The sequence below is a fragment of the Halichoerus grypus genome, chromosome 11 (assembly GCF_964656455.1).
Source record: "Halichoerus grypus chromosome 11, mHalGry1.hap1.1, whole genome shotgun sequence".
NCBI classification, from domain to species: Eukaryota; Metazoa; Chordata; class Mammalia; order Carnivora; family Phocidae; genus Halichoerus; species Halichoerus grypus.
Genome location: NC_135722.1, coordinates 94,997,204 through 95,022,938, shown reverse-complemented (window position 1 = coordinate 95,022,938; position 25,735 = coordinate 94,997,204). Strand labels below are relative to the sequence as shown.

The following is a 25,735-nucleotide window of genomic DNA, read 5'->3' as shown; positions in this document are numbered from 1 at the left end:
CTGATCTATTTTCTGCCCTCTAGTTTTCACTTTTCCAGAATGTCATATAAATGGAATCATATAGTATGTAACCTTTTCTTTCAATTGAAAATTTTATTGAGATAATTATAGATTTACATGCAGTTGTAAGAAATAGTAAAGCCAGATCCTATGTACCCTTTACCCACTTTCCCCCAATAGTAAAATTTTGCAGAACTCTAGTACAGTATCACAACCTGGATCTTATCTGATTTCCCCAGTTTTACTTGTACACGTGTGTGTATGTGTGTGTCTCTGTGTGTATTTTAGTTCTCTACATCTTATTGCATATGTAGGTTTACATATCCACTACCATTGTCAAGATAGTGAACAGTTCCATCACCAATATCTCTCAGATTGCCCTTTATAACCACACTCAGCTCCCTGCCAGCTCCCCTACTCCCATCTCTACTCCCTAGCAGCCATTGATCTTATCATCATTTATAAAATTTTGCCATCTCAAAAATGTTACATAAATGGAATCATACTGTATATAACCTTTTGGGATTTTTTTTTTTCACTTAGCATAATTCCCCAGAGATTCAGCTAAATTGTTGCATGTATCAGTAGTTTATGCCTTTTTATTGCTCAGTAGTATTTTGTGTTATGTATGTACCACAGTTTATTTAGCCATTTGCTTACTGAAGAATATCTGGATCAATTCTGGTTTGGAGTTATTACAAATGACATAATTATATGAATATTCTTGTATAGGTTTTTTTGTGAACATAAGTTCTCATTCCTCTGGGATAAATGTCCAGGAGTACAATTGCTGAGCAGTGTGGTAATTGCATACTTAGTTTTATAAGAAACTACTATACGGTTTTCTAAAATGGCTGTACTATTTTACATTTCCACCAGCAATAAATGGGTGATCAAGTTTCTCTGCAGCATTCTCTTGCTAGCATTTGGTGTATTTTTATATTTTAGCCATTCTAATAGGTTTATAATATCTCATGATTTTAATTTTCATTTCCCTGATGGTTAAAGATCTTGAATATCCTTTCATATGCTTATTTGTATCTGTAAAACATCCAGTGAAATATCTCTATGGTTTTTGCCTATTTTTTTATTGGATTGTTTCCTTACTGTTGAGTTTGAGAGTTGTTTATATATTCTAGATACTAGTTCTTTTTGGATATGTGGTTTGCAAATATTTTCTGTTAGTATGTAGCTTGTCTTTTTGGTCTTTTCACATGAGCTTTTATAGCACAAAAATTTTTAATTTTGATGAGTTTACCAATTTTTCCTTTTATGAATTGTGTTTTTAGTGTCAAGAACTCTTTGCCTAGGCATAGATATTGAAGATTTTCTTGTTTTTTTTTTTCCCTAAAAGTTTTATAGTTTTACATTGTACATTTAAATCTATAGTCCATTTAGAGTTAATTTTTGTGCAAGATGAAAAGTTGAAGCTGAAGTTCATTTTTTTGACCTTTGGTTGTCCAGTTTTCCAGCACTGTTTGTTGAAAAGCCTGTCTTGCCCCATTGCATTGCTTTGCAACTTTTAACAAAAATTGGGAGAGTATATTTGTGTGGGTATCTATCTGGATTTTTTAATTCTGTTCCACCAATTTATGTGTCTATTGTTGCACAAGTACCACACTGTCTTATAGCTATATAATAAACTTTCATATCCTGTAGAATGATTCTTCCCACTTTATTCTTCAAGAATATTTTAGTTATTCCAGGACCTTTGCCTTTCTATATAAATTTTAGATTAAGTTTGTCTCTGTCTACAAAAAATCTTGCTGAGATTTTGATAGGAATTTTATCAAACCTGTAGATCAGTTTGGGGAAGATTGACATATTTACTATATTGGATCTTCCAATGCATGAACACAGTATGTCTCTTCATTTATTTAGGCCTTTTTATTTTCTCCCATCGGCATTTTGTAATTTTCAACATACAAGTCTTATAAATCTTTCGTTAGATTTATGCCTGAGTATTTCATGTCATTTGCAAATACAAAAATTCTATTAATGCCTTTCCAATCTGTATGACCTTTTTCCTTTTTTCCGCCTTATTGCAGTGGCTAGAACTTCCAGTACTGTCTTGCATACAAGTGGTAAGAGTGGACATCCTTGCTTTCCTCCCAATCTTAGGGAAAAGCATTCAGCCTTTTACCACTAAGAATAATGTTAGCTATGGATTTTTCTAGATGCTCTTTATCAAGGTGAAGTAGTTCCCCTCTATTTCTAACATGCTGAGAGTTTTTATCATAAATAGATATCAGATTTTTTTCAAATGATTTTTCTGTCAATTAATATGATTTCTCTTTGTTAGCTTATTGATATGGGAGCTATATTGATTGATTTTCAAATGTTGAACTGGCATTACATATGTAGAATAAATTCCTCTTTATCATAGTGTATGTTTCTTTTTATATATTGTTTGATTTGGTTTGCTAATACTTTGTTGAGGATTTTTGTGTTTAAGGTCATGAGAGATATTAGTATGTAGTATTCTTTTCTTTAAAACAAACAAACAAACTGTATTTTATGTGCTTTTAGTATCAGGGTAGCACTGGCTTCCTAAAGTGAGTTGGTAAGTGTTCCTCCTCTTTTGTTTTCTGGAAAAGATTGTGTACAATTGGTGTTAAATTTTTTTTTTTTTTTTTTGTCATTTAAAAAATTCTTTTACATTTTCATTGTAGTAAAATACATGGAACAAAATTTACCATCTTAACCATTTTTTTTAATTGTGGTAAAATGTACATAACATAAAATTTACTGTCTTAACCATTTTAAAGTGCACAGTTTGGTAGTGTTAAATACATTTACGTTGTTGTACAGCAAATCTCCAGAACATTTTTCATTTTGTAAAACTGAAACTCCATGCTCATTAAACATTACTTCCCCATTGTCCATTCCCTCCCACCCCTTGCAGTCACCTGGCAATTATTATTCTGCTTTCTGTCTCTATGAATTTGACTACTCTAGAGACCTTATATAAATGAAATCATACAGTATTTGTTTTTTGTGACTGATTTAATTTCACTTAGCATAATGTCCTCGAGGTTCATCCATGTTGTAGCATGTGACAGAATTTACTTTTTTAAAAAGGTTGAATATTTTATTGTATGTATAGACCACATTTTGTTTAACCATTCATTCATCAGTAGACATTTGGGTTGCTTCCACTTCATGGCTATTATGAATAATTCTGCTGTGAACATGGGTGTGCAGATATCTCTTCAAGACCCAGCTTTTCAATTCTTTGGATCCCAGAAATGGGATTGCTGGATCCTATGGTAATTCTCTTTTTAATTTTTGAAGAACCACCATACCATTTATGTCCATAGTGGTTGTATCATTTTACAGTCACGCCAACAGTACACAATAGTTTCAACTTCTCCACTAGCTAAAACTTGTTATTTTGTATATGTGTGTGGGGGCTTTTTTTTTTTTTTTAATGTAATCATCCTAATGGGTGTGAGGTGGTATTTCATTGTTGTTTTGATTTGTATTTCTTTGATTACTAACAATGATGAACATCTCATATGCTCGTTGGCCATTTGTATACCATCTTTGGAAAAATGTCTATCCAAGTCCTTTGCTATTTTTAAATCAGTTTTTTAATTTTTTTGTTACAGAGCTGAAGAGATTCTTTATATATTTTGCATATTAACCTCTTATCAGATAAATGATTTGCAAATATTTTCTCCCAATATTATGTAGGTTGGCTTTTGCTCTGCTCATCATATCCTTCGATGTGCACAAATTTTTAAGTTTGACGTAGTCCCATTTGTCTATTTTTGCTTTTGTTGCCTGTGCTTTTGGTGTAATAGCCAAGAAATCATTGCCAAATCCAATGTCAATGAAATTTTCCCCTATGTTTTCTTCTAGCAGTTTTATAGTTTTGCATTGTAATATTTAGGTCTTAGTGCATTTTGACTTAATTTTTGTATAGGGTTAAAATAAGAGTCCACTTTCACTTTTTGCATGCACTGTTTGTTAAAGAAACTGTCCTTTCTCTATTGAGTGGTCTTGGCACCGTTATTGAAGATCATTTGACCATGTACATGTGGTTTTATTTCTGGCCTGTTTATTCTGTTGCATTGGTCTATATGTCTGTCCTAATGCCAGTACCAAACTGTTTTGATTACTGTGGCTTTGTAATATGTTTTGAAGTAAGGGAGTGTGAGTTCGTCCAACTTGATTCTTCCTTTTTGAAATTATTTTGGCTATTCAGGGTCCTTTGATATTCCATATGAATTTGAGGATGATTTTTTCTTTTTCTGCAAAAAAAATGCTGTTGAAATTTTGACAGGGATTGCATTGAATCTGTATATTACTTTGAGTAGTATAACTTCTTAATAATACTAAGTATTTTAATCCATGAACACGGAATGTTTTTTCATTTATTTGTCTTTAATTTCTTTCAGCAATGTTTTGTAGTTTTCAGTGGTGTTTTCCTTTTTTTTAAAAAAAAAATGCCATTTTGATTTCCACTCTCTTTATTATTTCCTTCCTTTTGCTTGATTTGCTCTTCTTTTTCTGGTTTCTGAGGTAGGAATGTAGATTATTGACTTGAGATCTTTCCTAATAAACATGTAGTGCTCTAAATTTCACTCATAGCACTACTGGCATCCTACATGCTTTGATATGTTATATTTTAATTTTCATTCAGTTCTTTGTCCTTAAAAAATTATTTCATTTGAGTCTTCCTCTTTGACCTATGGATTATTTAGAAGTTTAATTTCCTAGTATTTAGGAATTTTCCTAAATTGTTATCTTTCTGTTGCTGATTTCTACTTTGGTTCCGTATGGTCAGAGAACATACTCTGGGTAATAGCAATTCTTTTTAATTTGTTAAAGTTAATTTTATGGCCTATCTTGGTGATTATTTCATAAACTTCAAAAAATGTGTATTCTGCTGTTGTTGAGTGTAGAATTCTATATATGTCAATTAGATACTGTTGATTGATTGTTTTGTGCAAATCTTCCCCATTCTTGCTGATTTTCTGTCTAATAGTTCTATCATTTCCTGAAAAGAGATGTAGGCAGCCTTTTGAGTCTGCTTTCTTTTACTTAGCATGATGTATTTGATATTCATCTGTCTTGTGTGTGTCACTAGTGAGATCCTTTTTATTCCTCAGTAGTATACTTTTTCTTTTTTTTTTTCTTTCTTTTTTTTTTTTCTTAAGTAGGCTCCAAGCCCAATGTGGGGCTTGAACTCATGACCCTGAGATTAAAAGCCACGTGCTCTACTGACTGAGCCAGCCAGGCACCCCAGTAGTATTCTTTTATATAGATGTAAAACAGTTTAGCCATTCATCAGCTGAAGTACATTTGAAGTATTTCCTCTTTTCTTTCTTTCTTTCTTTCTTTTTTTTTTACAGTTTATGAAGAAAGCTGGGATAAACAGTCACAGGTTTCTGTGTGACTATTAGTTCTTATTTCTCTTGGGTAAATACCAAGAACTGGAACTGCTGAGTCACATTGAAAGTGTATGTTTAATTTGCCAAGCTGTTTTCCAAAGTGGTGCACCATTTTGCTTTCCCCCCAGCAACGTGTGAAAGTTCCTGTTGCTCCACATCCTCATCAGCACTTGGTATTTTCCGTTTTTTTGTTTCTGTTTTGTTTTTGTTCTGTTTTTTTGTTTGTTTTGTTTCATTTTTTAAATTTTAGCCATTCTAATAGATGTGTAGTGGTATCTCATTGTGGTTTTAATTTGCATTTCCCTGATGACTATTAATGTTGAACATATTCTTATGAGCTTTTTTTGCCATCCAAATTCCTTCTTTGGTGAAATGTTTGTTAAAATCTTTTGCCCACTTTTGTAGTAGGTTGTTTTCTCATTACTGGCTTTTGAGAGTTCTTTATATACTGCAGATATATATTGCTTCCCAGATATGTGTTTTGTAAATTTTTTCTCTCAGGCTGGCTTGTCATTTTCATTCTTTCAAACAGTTTCTTTCAAAAGCAGAGTTTTAAATTTTGATGACATTGAACTTACTGACTTTTTTCCTTTATGGATCATGCTTTTGGTGTGATATCTAGGAAATTTTTGACTAACACAAGATCACAGAGATTTTCATATATGTTTTCTAGACATTTTATAGTTTTAAGTTTTCCATTTAAGCTTTTGATTCATTTGAGTTAATTTTTGTATATAGTGTAGTGCCTGAGTTTGTGTGTTTTGTTTTAACTTTGGCATATTAGTGTCAATTGGTCTAGCAGTATTTATTGATAAGACTATCCTTTCTTGAATTGATTTTACACTTTTGTTGAAAATCAGTTAACCATATAGGTAGACTATTTCTGGATTCTGTGTTCTTTTCCATTGATCTATGTGTCTGTCCTTTTTGCCAGTATCACATTGTCTTGATTCCTGTCGCTTTATAGTAAGTTTTGAAATTCAGATTGTGTAGGTCCTCCAACTTTGATCTTCTTTTCAAAGTTATTTTGGCTATTTTAGTTCCTTTGCCTTTTAATATAAATATTAAGATAAGTTTGTTGAATTATAGAAAAAAATCTACAGGGATTTTGATTGTTGTTGTGTGGAATCTGCAGGACAATTTGAGTAGGACTGACATCTTAATAATATTGAGTCTTCCTGTTCATGACCAGTAGATCTCTCCATTTATTTCTTACTTGATTTCTTTCAGAAATTGGTGTTTTGTATTTTTTCCACATATAGATCCTGCTCATATTTTGTTAAACTTATACTTAAGGATTTCATGTATCTTAGTGCTGTTATAAATAGTACATTTTTAAAATTTCAATTTTCAATTATTCATTGCTAGATGTAGAAATACATGGGATTTTTGTATATTGACCTTGTATTCTGCAACCTTGCTAAAAACTTATTAGTTTGAGTAGTTCTTTTGTAGATTTATTGAAGACAGTCATATTGTCTGTGAGGCACGGTGTATGTTTTCTTCTCTTTTCCAATCCATATGACTTTTAAAATTTTTATTTTTTACCTTTCTTATTCTTTTTCTGCATCTGTTGAAAATTTATACAGTTTTTCTCATTTAATGTGTCAATATAGTGAATTATATTGGCTGATTTTTCTTTAATGTTTAAGCAGCCTTAAATTTCCAGGGTAAATCTCAGTTGGTTATAATGTATTATCTTCTTTATACATTGGTGGATTTCATTTGCTAATATTTTAATGATTTTTGCATCTGTTCATGAGGCATATTGATTTGTAATTTTCTTTTCTTGCAATGTCTTTCTCATTTTAATATTGGGATAGCACTGGCCTCATAAAATGAATTTGTGAGTTTTTGCTCCTCTTTTCTAAAAAAATTTTTGTAGTGTTAATATTCTTTCTTAAATATTTTGTAGAATTTTGTTGGTGAAGCCTTCTGTACCTGGTATTTTCTTTGCTGGAAGTTTTAACTATGATTAAATTTATTTAATAGATATGATGATTCAAGTTACCTATTCCTTTTGAATGAGCTTTGGTAGTTTGTGTCTTTGCAGGAATTCATCCATTTCATCTTAGTTATTGAATTTATGGGCATAAAGTTGTTCATAATATTCACTTATTATAAACCTTTAATGTCTATAGGGTCTGTAGTGTTGTCCCTGTGTTCAATTCTGATATTAGTATCTTCTTTTCTTGATCAGTTTGGCTAGAGATTTATCAAATTTGCTCACCTTAAGATCCAGATTTGGGGGCACCTAGGTGGCTCAGTCACTTAAGCATCCAACTCTTGATTTTGGTTCAGGTCATGATCTCAGGGTCATGAGATTGAGCCTGGATCAGGTTCCATGTGGAGTCTGCTGAGGATTCTCTCTCTCCTTCTCACTCTGCTCCTCCCTGCTGCTTGTGTGCATTCTCTCTCTCTCTAAATAAGTACATAAAATCTTTTAAAAATCCAGATTTGGGTTTCATTGGTTTTCTATTTTTTTCTGCATCCTATTTCACTGATTTCTACTCATATCTTTACTAGTTCTTGTTTTCTTACTTTGGGTTAAATTTGATCTTTCTCTAGCTTCTTAAGGTAGAAGCTTAGATCATTGTCTTGAGACCTTCCTTCTTTCTCTTATAAACATTTAATTATATAAATTTCCTTCTGAGCACTGCATTAGTTACATTCTATACTTTTTTGTATATTGTATTTTCATTTTCATTGAATTCAGAATTATTTTCTAATTTCCCTTGTGACTTTCTCTTTGACCTATTATAGGTTATTTACAGGTGTGTTGTATATTTTCCAAATACTTGGGGATTTTCCAGCTATCTTTCTGTTAATGATTTCTAGTTTAGTTTCATCATAGTAAGATAACATACTTTGTATTATCTTAATTCTTTTAAGCCTATTGAGGTATGTTTTCAGCCTAGAATATGGTCTGTTTTGGTCAATACTCCATACATACTAGAAAAAAATGTGTGTTCTAATGTTGTTGAGAAGTGTGTTTTATAAATGTCAGGTCAAGTTTTTAGTAGAATTCAGGTCTTTTATATTGTTAACAGTACTTTGTCTGCTTGTTCTATCAATTATTGAGAAAGGAGTGTTGTAGTCTTCAGCTGTAATTATGGATTTATTTTTACTTTCAGCTCTATCAGTTTTTGCTTCATTATCTTGAAGCTGTGTTGTTAGGTACATACACACTGAAGATTGCTAGGTACATACATACATCTAGAGCTGTGTTGTTAGGTACATACACACTGAAGATTGCTAGGTACATACATACATCTAGAGCTGTGTTGTTAGGTACATACACACTTCCTGTTCGAATTTACCTCTCCCTACCTAATGACTTTGCGGTTGTCTCTAACTAGCTCCCCAGACTCCTATCCCACAGTAATTGCAGTTAGTACATATCTAGCCACCTAAGCAGCAGGTGATTTAATGCAATTCCTGGTGGTAGAGCTATCTTTTTCCTTCTTTTATCTAGATTCTTTGCTCTAAAGAGGTAGCCCTAGGCAGTGGATCTGCAGCAGTTTTTTGCATTCTTATTTTATGTCCAGCCTCACATCCCTCCAGCCCTACCCCTGCTTCACGCAGTGAAACTGACTCTTTTAATCTTTTAATCTCCTTTGCCTAACAGGACTTTAGCTCCTGACTGCCATTGCCTGCTTTGGATTTAGAGTCCATTGGTTCTGTGGTTAGTTGTATGCTTTGTATTTCTTTTCTGTGTCTGGTCCACAGAAATATCTATTATTTTTGAGCCTGTGCTATGTCTTCTTCTTGGAATTCAACCTTTCATATTTTATCCATTTTACTCTATGTTTGGAGCAGAAGTGTATTAAAATGTGAATTTATGGAGTCATTTTGATCAAAATCCTAATCATACTGATAAATATTGATCAAAATAATTCCTTTAACTGCTGTATAGTATTCAATTATCCATTCTGTTTATCCATTCACGAGGTAATTTTGACAGCACTTGAGTTTAAGAAATAGTGAGGTGAAACAAATTCTATGACTTAAGCCTTGATTAAATACTATATGAAAAGTACCAAGTTCAATTCAAGATACTTTGCTATGTATGAAATGTGAGAATAAATATTCCTGGAGGTAGGTGAAATACAGAAGCTTGAAGAAGACAAGTGGGAAAATATCTCTGGCTTAAGCTAAGTAAGAGAATGAGATCTGTGATGGAAGATTATAAAGAGAAAAGGAAGGAGAATCCAGGAAGGAATCTTGAGAACTACCCAAGTGTAGATGGTCAAAAGAGGAATGAGAACCCATAAAGAGAGATTGAAAAGGGGCATTTGAAATGTAGAAAGGAGAAGAGAATTTCTAGAACAGTATTCATTACTCTAGCAAACCACTGAAGTGATGAGAACCAAGACAGAACAATGGTCTGAGAGCCTTCCACCCTCTACTCCCCAGCTACTAGACTTTGGGTTAACAAACTGGCCCCAATTACTACATCTGTAAAATATGTAATAGATGATCTCTAAGGTCCTTTCTGTGTCTAAGATGTGATGTTTATATGTTCTAGTAAGTAGTATATTGGCGACCGTGAGAAAACTGTTTCAGTGGTATGTGAAAGCCCAGTTGTAAAATGTTAAGGAGATTTCTTTGATATGCCATGATATGACACCATATCAAAATGAGAGGAAGCATACCATAGCAAGAGAGATTAAATAACAGCAATCAGATGTGTGGAAAATATTTTTAGTCCTTCATAATGCCTTGGGAAACGAAGTAAACTAAATGAATGTTTTTCTTCTAGTTATACTTAAGTGATTTGGTTCAACCAAAACAAATGAACCATCAGAGATATTTCATGTTTTATTTGTCACATTTCTTAGAGAGATGTATGTATTAGGTATTTATTTTGGAGTAAGATGGTCTTTTTTAAAATAAAGACTCCAGTTGGTTCAATATGGGTCTGCATTTGAGGAACAATATATTAACAGAATTGTTAGCTTATGACTACTATATAGGCCACATTTGAGTATACCTCTAGGCAGTTGTAAGGGCTAGATACTTATTGTTCCACTGCGGTCTAGGCACCTGCATAAAATGTAAATCCCATCACTTTTCTCTAGGATGTTCCTTGAGATTGTAGCTATACATACATTTATGGAAATGGAAACTGGAAGTCCAAATGTGGAAGCTTTCTGCTGCCTAAAAGCCCCTGGTCTAAGCTTACTTTAGTTCTCCAACTTCCTAAATATTATATAAAATATTTACTGTTTGTATTATTTAGTTTATAAGGCTATTCAGAACTGAGAATGAGTTAACCTTTTGTCTCCATCCATCTTTGAGTTTTAGGTTTTATTCTAAATTCACCCTCAGATTAAGATTTATGGTAAGAAATGCAGTCTAAGTAGTGTGTCAAGTCTTCATTTATTCTAGAGTCATAGACCTGTGACTGAATTGTGATTGAGGAAATGCTCTCAGGTAACTTAGGAGTCAAGAATGAAAATGGGCTATAGGAAGAAGGGGCGTACCTCTCCCAGCCTGACTGTCGTGCTGCTGAAATCTGCTCATGTGTCTATCACATCAGGCAGGTGTGCCACGGCCCAGGAGCCCCTCGTGTGTGAGGGCTTGCCTTTGTGCCCTGGAAGCAGAGCTGCTCTCGCTCCACTAAGGTTGGCTCCATTCCCCATCCCTCTCTTTGTCAGTGCCACCTTCAACCCCACTTTACCAGCAGCCTGTTATCTAACTGCTCGTGATTCAAAGACCCTTCAAATTGGAAGGAGCTGTTCTCTCAGTGGGTGTTTTTCTTTAATAGGAAGAAAGAAAAAAGCACGATGCCAGTTTGCCTGTGGTAGTCTTCACAAGGTTGCACCTCGCGTTTGGTTTCCATTGATCATTCTCAGTTGCTCCTGTGGTCATGTTGGTCTTTATGCCGTGTGTAGTAAATTTTATTTCTCTTGAGATTGGTCATTTTCTGTTAGAAGGTCATGGTGGAATGGTGTTTAATATTCTTAATCAGTACTTCTATTCTCAGTCAGAAGTACTGATTGAGAATATTAATATAAATCAAGATTATTCGTTTTAAAGAATACTTAGTCATCAGAAACCATTTACTCTCAAGACTGTAGCTTTGGGGCTGATGATAAAAGCTCAGATAATACCAAGGTTGCAGCTATAGTTCAGCTTGGATAGACTGTTGAATAATGAATAAAATACCTAAACTGGAAGACTAGGAAAAATTTGGTTCCTGAAATTTACTGAGCATTTTGTAGAATCATGATTTCTTATATTTACTGATTTGCCCTGCTTAAAGATAATACAAAATAAGAAAATGGGGATTAAACATATTATCTTAAAATCATACTTTCATGCTTTTTAGGGGCTCCTGGGTGGCTCAGTTGGTTAAACATCCAACTCTTGACTTTAGCTCAGGTCATAATCTTGGGGTCGTGAGATCAAATCCCTTTTCGGGCCTATTTAAGATTCTCTCTCTCCCTGTTCCTCTGCCCCTCCCCAGCCTCTAAAAAAAAAGTCATAATTTTTACTTATGTAACTTTTAAGGGAGCATATTTAGTGTGTATAGTGATACACAATTCTGATATTTTCCTTCATTTTTATAGAATAAAGAATGAATATTTGTTATAGCCCATATCAAAACTTTATCCATATACAAAAGTCTATTGGCTTTACCTGCAAATTAATAAATAAACATTGATTTTAAGATTTAAACAAGTGGAAAGGCAGGTGCAGAAGTGGTAATGTTTATGGTACAAAATAAGGATGGAAAGTTATGAAGGAACCAAATAATGAAGGGCCTTTTATAGGTCACTTAGTTTTCTATTGCTGCTATAACAAATTACCCTAAACTTAGTGGTTTAAAATAATACGTACTTATTATGTCATGGTTTCTGTGGGTCAGAAGTATGGGCACAATGTGGCTTAACTGGGTTCTCTACTAAGGGTCCCACAAGGCCAAAATCAAGGGGTTAGCAGGGCTGTGTTCATTATTGAAGGCTCTGGTGAAGAATCACCTTGCAGGCTCTTTCAGGATGGTGGGAGAATTCTGTACTTTCTCCTGCTTTCCATGTGGCCACCTTCATCTTCAAGCCAGCAATGATATAGCAAGTTCTCTCATGCTTAGAATCTCTCTGACTTCCTCTTCTGCTGCTGCCTGGAGAAGCTTCTCTGCTTTTAACAGTTGGTATGATTAGATTAGTCCCATTCAGTGAATCTCCCTATCTTAAGGTCAACAGTGCAATATAATATAATCTTGAGAATAGCACCAGGGGATGAAGATTGTAGGGGCCAAAATTCTGCCTTCCACAATCATGATAAAGAGTTCAGGCTTTATTCTGATGGGCTTTGTGTGATTTTCAGTAGAGGAGTGATGTGGTCACATTTGTGCTTTATAGCAGTCACTTTGGCTGTAATGTAGACAAGGGTCAGTGTGGGGCCGCCCTAAAGTTATGGGAAACCTTTGGAAGGAGTATCATTTGGGATTTGGTTATAGATAACAGAAGTCATGCAAGCTATGTTAAGAAGAAAGGAATTTAATACAGGGAGTAGGTGCTTAACAAAAAATTTTGGAAGGGCTGTGTCGCTAGGATTGCCTTAAAGTGCTACCACAGAACCGGCCCACTAATGGCACTGCTGCCTCTGGTGGGATCAGATAAGGAGACATTCATGAAGCTGCTGTCCCTGGTGCTGGATCACACCAGCTTAGCTGTGATCTGGGGGCTCAGCAAACTGCTGCCAGGGGTCTTAACTCCAGGAACACAGTGTTTGAACTGCAGTTTGGTAATTGGGGAGCCTATACCCAAACCGTGCCCACAGCATCTGCTAGATCCATTATATCTGTCCCCAGGGCTGCTGAATGTAACTGATAGAAGCCAAATCTCACCTGCAAATGAGTGTGGAAAATACCGTTTTTACCTTCCCAGTCTTCGCAGTATGGGAGGAAGGCATCCCAGAGGAGGCTGGAACAGATCCCGAGGAAGCTCATCCACAGAATGTTCTAGCACTCCAGGTTATTAATGACAGTGGCTTGAATTTACAAGATTACAAGTGGGCAAGAGAGGTGCACATAGATTCAGGAAATATTTGGGAATCAAATTGTTAGCACATGGCAATTGATTGGATCAGAGAGGCAGAGAAGAGAGAGAGGAAGGAATCAGGATGACTGTCCAGCTACAGCCTAGGATGAGTCGATCATTCCTGGTGCCATTTACTGACATGAGAAAGACCGGAAGAGATGGTTGGGGAGTGACAATGAATTATCTCTGGATGTGTCAATTTGAGAAAACTATGGGACCTTGGTGTCCTAATTTATAGGTCATTTAATTTGTAGATGGACTTGGCCAGTTGTAGCAAGTAGGCCAGTTTCTGCCTGTGGATCATAATTTTGTGTACAAATCTGTTTATGGTTGAGATTAATTCAGTTGGCCATAGTGCCAAATATAAATAAGTCTAGAATTATATAATGATTATTGTAAGTTTTAGTTTTATATTTAAATAGATTTAGGGCTAATCACTAGTTTTAATCTCATTGTTGAGCAGAGTTTTTCTTTTTCAGAAGGAAGCATGGGTACCCTATTCCCTAAGTTCTTCTTGTTTCAGAATAGTTGGCTTTTAAATTTCTTTCTGAACAAAGCTTGGCGAGGTATACTATTCCTGGGTCACACTTTCTAATTCATTTATTTGGTCAACAGTGGCATTGTTGTGTTCCTCAATTTGTTTCATCTGCGATCTGTCTTTTCATCTCCTTCTGTTTATCATTTGTCTTTGAGCTCTTGTTTTATTAAATTCATGCACTTAATAAGTTCTGGACCGCCTGCCTTCAATTATTTTTTCTTTCAGTTTGAGTTCTGCCTCTGCATTTTACTTACTGTGTGTTTCTTTCTTTTATTCCTTTTGCTGCGGTTATGTGTTTAGTTGCCATTTTGTCTCCTGCTTATGCTTAAAAGTGGGCACCTCTCTCCAGACCATCTCTTTACTGAAACATAGTATAAGTAAACTCTCCTTGACCCCTTCACCATTGTTTCTTTTGTCCCTCTGAGGCAGAGTTTGAGAGCTGGGGTATTACAATTCGACTTTTCTGTAGTCTGAAGGGAAAACATCTCTGAGTTGGGTTCACCTTCTATTTGACCCCTGCTGTCTTTTCTAAGATTTTGTGAAATTATCATAGCCTAGTTTCACTTGTTTGAAGGCATATAGTAGGAGATAGGGGTAGGGAAAGATACCCTTAGAGTTTGAATCATTTCACTCTTTCAATTTGGAAAATTTCAAGTCCTGGTGGTTTTGCTTTTTGGGCTTGTTTTGTTTTGTTTTGTTCACCTTTGCTAAGATCCTGACATACTGGTAGGGGGACATAGAGGCTTCTTTTTTTTTTTAAAGATTTTATTTATTTATTTGAGAGAGAGAATGAGATAGAGCATGAGAGGGGGGAGGGTCAGAGGGAGAAGCAGACTCCCTGCTGAGCAGGGAGCCCGATGCGGGACTCGATCCCGGGACTCCAGGATCATGACCTGAGCCGAAGGCAGTCGCTTAACCAACTGAGCCACCCAGGCGCCTGGGACATAAAGGCTTCTAGTCCCCAAAGTGTTTCCTCAGGCTTTCTCCTGGCTTACTCCTTAGCCCTTCAGCCCCATTTTCTCTAAATTGGGAAGTGTTAACACACTCAGGAATTTGCTCTTTATCTTCTTCCTCCATAGTGGATTCTGGGGGTTAGGATCTTTGCTTAGCAGAACCACATAGTACACAGCTTCTGGTTCCTTTTAAATAAAGCCTATCATAATAAGGTTATTCCCTCTCTTCTTTTGTTAATTGTTGCTGGTAACATTCTTACCCTTTAAAAAATACTGTTTTTGACACAAGTTCCGGGAGAAGAAGATTCTGTAATCTGTTTTATCATAGCACCATCTTTTCAAAGAAGTTCTAAATAGATTTCAATCATTTATTTTCTAAAGGGGTGTGTGTATTTTAATAATGTAAATTCCAGAATAGGAGTGTAATGTTTATTTTTTATTTGTATACAGACTTAGAATTTACAAAATACTTATTCATCTATTATGTTATATAATACTCTTGACTGTTTTATAAGGTAGGAAGGGCAGACTTTTTAATCCCAGTTTTACTAATGAGGAAACTGAGATATGAAGAGATTGATTTGATGAGTCACACAGCTAATTTTAAGATGGAGTCAAGACTCTGAAGTCAGATCTTCTGACTCCAAAGCCAGGACCATTTTACCATATCCTGTTACTCCCTTTAATGAAAATGATTACCTCCGTCCTTACCCACACATGTCTTACTCCATCTTTAATATTCCTACCAAACTTTTAACACTGATTTAACTGAGTTAAAGCCAAAAGTAGGGTGGGGGGATAATCTTACATGACCATTGTATTCTGATCCTGAATTAACCTCAGGATTTCTTGGTTATAATAAAGCTGATATCAGGTCTTCTCATCATTTTTTCCTTCTCTGATTTGTAGAAAATTGCTCAGCTTTCTTGGTAAAATCAGACCTAGATCCTCCAAGGCTGGCAGTGGAGACAGGATTTTCCACATGGGAAATTTGACCTTATGGGCCCTAGTTTCACCTCTATAACTCACTTTCCTCTTAGTATCTTCTGCTCTTTATTCCTGCCTTGATCAAGGAACTTGTATTCCTCGTTTGCCGTTTACCACTTTTTCACAAGATTGTATTCTTTTTTTTTTAAGATTTATTTATTTTTTTTGGGGGGGTGGGGAGGCAGAGGGAGAAGGGGAAAAGGAATCTCAAGCAGCCTTCCCCACCTAGCATGGAGCCTGACAGGGGGCTCGATCTAATGGCCCTGAGATCATGACCTGAGCAGAAATCAAGAGTCAGACACTCAACAGACTGAGCCACTGAGGCACCCCACAAGACCATATTCTTGACTCTTCTACAGAGACCTTATATTATAGCCAATGAGACTACACTGGAACATTCAAATAAAGCATCACTGAAAAAGCTAGATTAACAGCTCACATACAACTAGATTTTTTATTGTTGTTTGTAAGTTGTCTTCTCTGATGGTCAGAAACTGGCCATCTTCCTTCCATCTTCCCATCTGTCACCAAGGAACATGTGCTTAGATATATGCCCTTGATGATGACACCCAAGAAAGCAAGTTCTACAGAGTGATTAGACTTCTCTCTGTAATCCTGTGCTGTCTACTTTTCTAGGTTCTCCTTTCCTCCCTAAGTCTGTTCTTCTATAACGATTAACAGCAGGCATGGTGGCCATCTTTAGGACAAACTCTTCTCCTATCCACAAGAATGTGGTTTTATTGTGGCCTCAAAAGGGCAACTGTATGAGATCACAGATACACAAATAGTTCATCAGGCAAATAGATGGAGATGATATTAGGATAGGGCTGTAGCAGTGTCATTTACTGAAGTTCTGAAGAAGTTCGTAGTTCATGTGCTAGTGGCTTAAGCTGACACTGTTTTTTTATCCTTCTAGGTATCATGAACTGATTACAAAATATGGGAAGTTGGAGCCTTTGGCAGAAGTGGACCTAAGACCCCAGAGCAGTGCGAAAGTAGAAGTCCACTTTAACGATCAGGTGGAAGAAATGAGCATTCGTCTGGACCAAACAGTTGCAGAACTAAAGAAACAATTAAAAACTCTAGTGCAGTTACCCACAAGCAACATGCTTCTCTACTATTTTGACCATGAAGCACCCTTTGGCCCAGAGGAAATGAAGTACAGCTCTCGGGCACTGCATTCTTTTGGCATTAGGGATGGAGATAAAATTTATGTGGAATCCAAAACAAAATAACCTCGACCAGCCTTGTAAAAAACACATACATAAGGACTTCTTGCAGGGCATTTGTTTCCAATATGGTTTCCTTTAGGAGGGAGAAAGTTGTTTTTGTTTTGTTTTGTTTAGGTTTCAGGGGGTTTTGTATATTTTTTTTCCCTCTAGGATGGGTAGGGGGCTGTTTTTGGTATTTTCTACCACAGATTTCTTCAGCTCACCCAGCAGAATTGGCCACGTCTCCAGTCCATGTGCCCTCCCTCATGAAAGATGACCAAGAAATCACCGACTTCTTACTGTGTTCACTGGGCTGTATCTACCACTTGGTTATCACGACCATTTAGGTATATTTGTGAAGATAGCGTGAGCAGTGTGTCCCCCCTCAGAAGGGCAACTTGTGGGATTTAAATCGGGAGCAGGGATCTTGAAAGGAAGGGCCAGCACTTCTCTCCCCCAGTTCTTGCATTGTCCCTCCCTCTCTCCCTCCTTTCCTGTTGCGGTTCAGTTTTTCATTTTGACTCCTGTCAGCACGTGTTCACCTGATAGTTTTATCCTGCCCATAAGTAACTTCTCATTTCTCAGTGTGGGCAATTTTTTCTTCATTTCTCCCTTTTGAAGTAATTGTAGTGCTTTAAGCATTTTCAACCTGATTCTGAACTCAGGTATTCCGTAAGAACCTGGAACTCTGTTAGGATCTTGAAGAGGAGCCGACGGAGAGTTAAAACCCTGGGAAGACTCGCTGCTGCCCTGGCCCCTCTGTACGTGCCCAGGCCCGTGTCCGCGTCCTGCACACCTGATGCCCACCCCCACTTCCGTAATCCAAAACGTGTCACGTGCCCCAGTTCTTTTATTCTTGCTTGTCCAATGTATTTCCTCATCTCTAGCGGTCTTTCTCCTTACTCTAAACCATTGGGACTAGAGGCCTGACTTTCTGAGGGACCCAGGAGAGTAAAGGATACACGTGCCTGCAGAGTGGGGAGTTAGCGAGCTGACTGTTCTTGGTGCGTGTGAGGGAGTAGAGTGGGAGAGAAGTCCAGCCATCCAGGAGAAAGCGTGTTGTGACCTTCCTGCCCGTGTCGTCATTTGAAGCCCCGGCTCTTGCACTTTGCATTACAAGTGGGAAAGCTTAATCAAAGGGATTTCTGATTCCCGGTTCTTCCCTGGGATTCTGTGATGTCATAATTGGACGGTTCTTTTTGTTTTACGTTTCAACTTAGCTGCCCCTCCCGAAGAACAACTCTGCCTAATCTATGAGTAAAGTCTAAGTGTCAAAACTTCAGAATTGCCTCCAAGTCATATTTTTTGCAGAAGCATATTTAAAGCACTTTTCTTTAAAAGCCCGTTCCTCACCTGCCCTGAAGTCTTTGCATTTGTTCTTGTAGTCCTTCGTTAATCGGGTTAACCCCTTTCTGTGACAGGCGTCTTTCTTGGTCCGCCATGTTTACAGATGGGAGACTCGGGGAAGACTTGGCATCACTAAGGGCAGGCGATGTGCACATGAAGTATTTTTTCCAAGAATGTAATCATTATCTGATTGCATTTGACCTTTTGACCTTTGTTATAGGATTCCACCGCTCCTACAAAATTCTTTAATTTCGTAACGAAATTTTTAGATAACTCTTGTAAATTCTTCACTTCTGCAGAGTTGTGATTATTATTGCTATTTTTAAATTTTTCCTATGCCATAACAGCAGATGTTTATTCTCTTAATGCACTTCAGGTTCAGTATCTGTAAAGCCTTTGACCCAGGCTTACTGAGTCAAGTCTACATTCACTGTAACATTAAAGGTGGAAACCAAAGGGTTTGAGAAAGATGAATGAAGCCTGTTCTCCTTCTGCTGCAGACTTGATCTTTCAAAATCCTAAGAATGAGCAATGGAGATCCAGGCTGGGTAGAGACAAGAATAATTATTTTGCAATCACATTTTCCGGACAGATTTTTGGAAGTTGGAAAAAAGTGTGGAAACAGTGTCATGAAGATAAAAACTGTGGGTGCTTTGTGTATGTGCGCATGAGTGCAGACGAGTTTGAGAGAGAAACTGTGTAATTGAGCCTGTCCCTTTTGTCAGCCTGGGAAACAGATGCACTCTTATTTTTTGAGGTAGTATGACCCCTGATTGTCCCGCAGCAGAAGGCAGAGCAAACACTTGGGTTGTGCTTTAATCATAAGTGGAATGGTCACAATTAATAAGATATTTTATATATGACGAAGTTTTATGAGATGCTTTTTTACTATCAGAGACCTGTTCCTTCTGTTACGACAGAACACAGTGTCCATCAACTGCAGGATAATTCCTCTCTTATACAGTTGCATGTCAGGGGAACATCTCATCAAATTCAGTGGATGTGGTTATTTTTAGGGCATTGTAATTGATGGTTTTAATAGTTGCTGAACAATTTTTGATTGAGACAAAGTCTAATGCAATTACCGGTCTTTTAGAGCTACAGAACAGAAGTAAAAGAGAAAAGCTATTTGAGCATGTGTACTTGTAGATTTATTTGGGCGGCTGAGTAAAGATGCTGCTTTTGAAATAAAATTGGTGCTGTGTAGACACTTGTAACCCAAACTATTTTTGTAACAGGCCAAAAAGAAGGAGACACGAGACCATGGACCTTTGAGTCTAAAAGTTATGCATAATGGATGGCTGCAACTTCTCTGTGTTTTAATATTGACTTCATCCACATACAGCGAGAGCCTGTTATTGACATTTATAAGGCAAGATGCTGTCAGAGCCAGTATTACAGATATGTTGCTGCAGCCACAGTGTATAAAACATATCTTTTCTAAAATAGAAATTCTTTTCAGTGGAGAAAAAGGAAAGGAGTAATAGAAGAAAGCCAGATCAAAACCAAGGGATCCTCTGTGCCCACATGTAGCTGCCGAAGCCACAACAGAAATCAGCTTTTGAAATGGAATTGTTGAAATATCTCAGATTGCTTTAAAGGAGGGAAAAAAAAGTTTAGAGTCCTGTGTCTTTTATGATTTTGATGATTATTATTATTAAAAGTTTCTATTGTTTCTGCAACCTATTGCCACCATGTCCATAAACACATAAGAAAGCAGCAGATATCCTACAACACCTTGTTTCTTGAAGACCTTTAGCTGAAAAGAAGCCCAAAACATGAGCTATGTGTAACAGAGCCACATGTTACAATGCTATGTCCTAAAACTTTGTTCACTTAAAGAAATGCAAGTTCAGTCCTCACCAGATGTTTCCGCTCTGTTGCTAAGTCAGCAGTGTCCAGACCAGAGAACACTGGTTGCGCAAGGAACTGACCCCCATTCGAGGCACGCCGCTGATGGCTCTTCCTAATGCATGTGTGAGCATGACTTGCTCCATGGCAAGTGCTAGGCTCTAGGGCACATAAAACAGGAATACAAAATAATAGATTGTTCTAAGCAATGTCATTTCTGTTTATGAATTTGATTTTTCCCTTCATTTCATGTTAGATTGAAAATGCAAAACAAACTGCTTTCCAGTACCCCCAGAAGCTATCTATCTGTGTGACCAGATGTGTTGCGAACACTCTATTTTTCATAGGTGCTTCCTTTACTATAATATGTCCGTTGTAGTGATGGAGAGGGACTGGGTTCTCTCAGGCTCTTTACTTGCCAGTTGTCTCCTGCAGCTAATGGAAATATATATTTTATTTTAGAGTATAATTTAAACATGAAGGTCTATTCTTTGCACTTTTTATTAATACGTGTATATATATAGAGATAATCTTTAAAAAAAATTAAAAATCCAAGTCCACTTTCTCTTTGTGTTCTGATTTTTTCTGGAGTTCTGGGGTCAAGATACGTGCTTATTTTTATATAGCTAAAGGTTGACATCACTGCTGTGGTTGAGTCCTCTGGGGAATTGGCCAAAGCCGGGAAGACTTGGACCATTTTGACAAATTTCATTGGAATTTTGCCAGTTAGAAATGAAAACTGCAAAACAAAGATTTATAGGAAGCATGTCATTGCTTTTGTGTTAGCAAATTCTTATACTTGTAACATGTAGTTGATAATTCCTTTTTATCCTTTTAAGGATAAAGACCTCCCTTTGAGATACTTGGCATCCTCTTTTTTGAGTAAGGATGAAAACCTCAATTTAATGCACTAAAAATTTACATTTCTTTCAAGCGACACTTTTGTGCCTTCAGAAAATGATTTCCTGTAAGAATTAGAGTTTTGGACACTTAAACCCTACCCACTTGTCAATAATTTCTTGGTAAACTGTAATGAGTTAACCTTATATCAAGAATGAAGGTCCAAGAACTATACTTTATTTCTGTATTTAGAAGACAGAGACCATTAACTTCTCTCTCAGTGCTCCAGAAGGGTGTGAGTATCATGATCTGTTTAAATTTAAATATTTCTGCCTCTTACTCAAATTTCAGAGAGTATACTTTTAACTTCTGTACTAAATGCTATTTAGTTATTTATTGTGAGCCTCTCCGAGTATACTTACAAAGTAGACATATGTCAAGACACCCAGTACCCACTGGACTGAAAGATATTGTGACTCCCACCAGTTTCTAGAATGCATGTAAATCAAGAAAGTTAACCTTCAAGAAATGAAGTCACTTTCTCTTTCCAACTCTCCTCTGGAAAGGAAGTTAGTTATCTGTGGTCTCCAACTTAGTTTAGAGCTCAAATTCAGCCAGATAACTTTTATAACCTGTATAGGTCATTTCATATACTTATAACTTTTTTTTTAAGATTTTATTTATTCATCAGAGAGAGGCGGAGCCAGAAGGAGAAGCAGGGTCCCTGCCGAACAGTTGGGTAGCAGAGCCAGGATTCAAACCCAAGGAATTTGGCTGGGGAATCCAGGCATTTGACATCTATTATGTAGTACTTGCTGCTAAAGTTCTCCATAACCCTACACACACACACACACACACACACACACACACACACACACACACACACACACACACACACACACACACACACCTTTATTGTTAGTCTTTGAGATGCTCCTCAGTATCCATTTGCTAAATTGATTTGCTCTATAACAAAGTCACTGATGTGGCTGATGGCTCTAAATCCAAATTGGAATTTGTCCTCAGGCCACGTGCAGAATTGTGAGATGACCATTGGTATGTACCTACTGTCCTCCCTGCCCCTCTGACGTGCCACTTGGACACTTGTGATGGGTGCTGTTGACAAGAATAAATGAGACAATAATATGATGCAAGAAAACTGAAAATTTGGTTTTTAACCTGAGGACATTCTAGAGCCTTAAAACTTTGTTTCAGTAAACAGAGGTGAGAGAGGTCACTCAGTTCAGACTCAGACTTCTGTCAGAGGCAAGAGTGTTTAAGTAGACTTAAAATGGGTGTTTATAGAGGGAAAAAAGTTTTATAATTGACTGCAACCTGTTGGAAATGTTTTGTTACAGGAAAGGATGAGGCTGTCACTGCTATTGTTCCTCCTTAAAATGTAAGTCAGCGCCTTGTGAAGAATATAAATGTTGCTTACAAAATAGAGGAGACAGGCTATCTATTATGGTCTGCAAGATCTAGATCTGCCAAAAAAAGTACAATGCAATTTCAGTTTGTCAAGTCTTACACAGACTCTTCATCCTTGAATGCTTCGTAGTCACTGTAAGTAATACAATTAAGGTGCTAAACAAATGAGAATAAAAGGAGGCAGACAAAAAATACAGACAAAAGAGAAAAAAATGTTTTCTGAAATATCTGGTATATTTGAGGGCAGATGTAAGATTTACTCCACTCCAAAGAGTAGAAACGGGACATTATGAATTGCTTTGGCTGTGTTAAAATTTTGTTTGGTTTGATTTTCAATTTGTTTGCAAAAAGAAGTCTCTTCAAAAACCATTTGAATTTATTTTCTAAATAAAAAATATTCACATGCTTCAAAAAATCAAACAACGTAAAGATGGTATACATTGGAAAATCCCACTCTAACTCCCTGTCCTTCACCGTTTATTGGTTTCTTATGTGTCTTTCCAGGGTTCACACAAATAATAGCAAATAATATATATTGTTCCCCTTTTATACAGCAAAGTTAGCATATATACACTAACATGCACCTTGCTTTTTTCACTTGAAATATATCTTGAAGATCTCTCCATAGCAGTATACAGGGAATCACACTATCCTTTGTTTGCAATATAATATATAATATTCCATTTATAGACATAATTTATAATTTGTTTGACTCAAACCTCATTGATAGACATTTGAGTTTTTCTTCTCCCTCCCTCTTTCTCTCTCTCTCGCTCCACCCCAATCTCCCTCTCTTTTATTTACTATGTTCAATTTGCTGCAGTAAACAGCATATGTTCATATTTGAAATGAATCTATAGAATACATTTTTAGAAGTGGGATCATTGGATCAAAAGGTCAATGTGTTTATAATTTTGGTAGATATTGCCAAATTGTTCTCCATGAGAGATACATAAAAAGAATTTTTTTTCCTGGCTTTATTATTTGTCACATCCCTGCAAAGTCAAAGACTTTACTGATCTTGTTCTTGATATATGAATCCTGGTTTGTGCAACTAAGAGAGGGTTCTACCCAATTAGGCATGCAAAGCTTGGCACCTGAATTCAACACATAGATTTGCATGAGCCATGCACATCGTCTATCTTATTCCTCTGGAATCTAATTTTTAATCATTGGTGAGATTTCCCCTCTGCAGGAGAAGGTATATGTATTATTTATCCATAACAATGTATGAGCATTTGTTTCAGCTGAGTGCTCTTGAAAAGTGATGGATTAATAGCGCTGATACCCTCTGCTTATTGTCTACAGGAAGCTTTGATCAGAGCTGCTTCTTACAGATCAGTGAAATTCTTTTAGAGGAACTACTTGGTACTACGTGGTGAATAGGGAATATAGTGTGTCTGCACCCCCCACCCTTTCCAGCTTTATTGCTAATGTGCTGGCAAGGATGTTAGAATAATGCCAATTGTGAGCTTTTTTGATTATATGGGTCTCCTTAGAATTAACTCTTCCAAACTTCTTGGCTAGATACAGATACTAAAGTTGCTTTCAGAAAATATCTTTGAATGCTTATTTGGATTTCAGAGATGACCATCTTTTATTAGATCTTAGATCTAGAAAATCTTGCTGATTAGTTAATAAACATTAATGTCATTCAATGTGGTTTTCAAAGAGCCAATGCCATTTTTTGTATAATTAAGCCATATTTCTTAGCTTAGTCCAAGTTCAGGGTCTAGAATGAATAAGGCCAGCCCAAAAAAGAAATAATCCTTAAAGGCAAATAATATTAATTCTTTAAAAAACATATTCCAGATCATTTGTGCTACAATTTGAACTCCTGATGTTTTCAGCTTGCAGTTAAATGATTATTACCATGATACTAATCTATATGAAAAAATTTAGAAATAATTTTTACATCAGGATTGTTTTTTTTTTACTTTGCTTTTAAGAAACAAAACTACTGAATGGCTTGTATCAAAAAGACAAGAAATAACAAGCGTTGGTGAGCATGTGGAGAAAAGGGAACCCTCGTGCACTGTTGGTGGGAATGCAAACTGGTACAGCCAGTCTGGAAAACAGTATGGAGCTTCCTCAGAAAACTAAAAATAGAAGTACCATAGGATTCAGTAACTCCACTTCTGAGTATTTACCCGAAGAAAACAAAAACACTAATTCAAAAAGATATATGTTTATTGCAGCATTATTTACAATAGCCAAGATATGGGAGCAACTTAAATGCCCATTGATAGATGAATGAATAAAGAAGGTGTGGTGTGTATACATAGTGGAATATTACTCAACCATAAAAAAGGAAAAGCTTGCCATTCATGACAGCATGGATAGACTTAGAGGGTATTATGCTAAGTGAAATAAGACAGAGAAAGACAAATACCATATGATTTCACTTATATGTGGAATCTAAAAAGACAAACGAGCAACAAAACCAGAGAGAGAGAAACAGACTCATAAATACAGAGAACAGGGGCACCTGGGTGCTCAGGTCATGATCCCAGGGTCCTGGGATAGATCCCTGCATTGGGCTCCCTGCTCAGCAGGGAGTCTGCTTATCCCTCTCCCTCTGTCTCTCCCCCTGCTCTTGCTCTCTCTCTCTCTCTCTCTATGTCTCAAATAAATAAATGATATCTTTAAAATTAAGTAAATAAATACAGAGAACAAACTGGTAGTTGCCAAAGGAGAGGGGGTGGATGAAAGGGGTGAAGGTGATTAGGAGGTACACACATTCAATTATAAAATAAATAAGTCACAGAGATTGAAAGTACAGCATAGGGAATATAGTCAAGAATATTGTAATACTCTTATTGTGGTGAGCATTTTGTAATGTATATAATAGTTGAATCACCATGTTGTACACCTGAAACTAATTTAATATTATATGTCAACTATACTTTGATTAAATTTTAATTTTTTTAATTCAGAAAAAATTAAAACCCAACAGACTACGTGAACATCCCATTTTATGAACATTAATCTAGATGTCTAAGAATGAGGATTCCAAGGCAGTAAGAGAAGTAAACATCCAGATGTGTGATGTCCTTCAGAATCATTTCATTCTGAATGTCTTTACTGTTTAGGAGAAGTCTTCAGAAGCATAACTGCTTCCACATGACCTCAT

The 25,735-nt window shown here is 36.3% G+C and overlaps 1 protein-coding gene across 3 annotated transcripts in view; it reads left to right on the top strand.

Moving 5' to 3' along the window:
- The window catches only part of TBCEL (tubulin folding cofactor E like), an 88,571-nt gene extending 67,677 nt beyond the window's left edge, over positions 1–20,894 (top strand). For all 3 annotated transcript variants that reach the window (XM_078058849.1, XM_036113883.2, XM_078058850.1), the window contains one exon: positions 16,842–20,894. In XM_078058849.1, coding sequence (XP_077914975.1) covers positions 16,842–17,160 — 319 coding nt within the window. In that variant the 3' untranslated portion in view covers positions 17,161–20,894. The remainder of the gene's footprint in view (positions 1–16,841) is intronic.
- Positions 20,895–25,735: the final 4,841 nt, after the last annotated feature.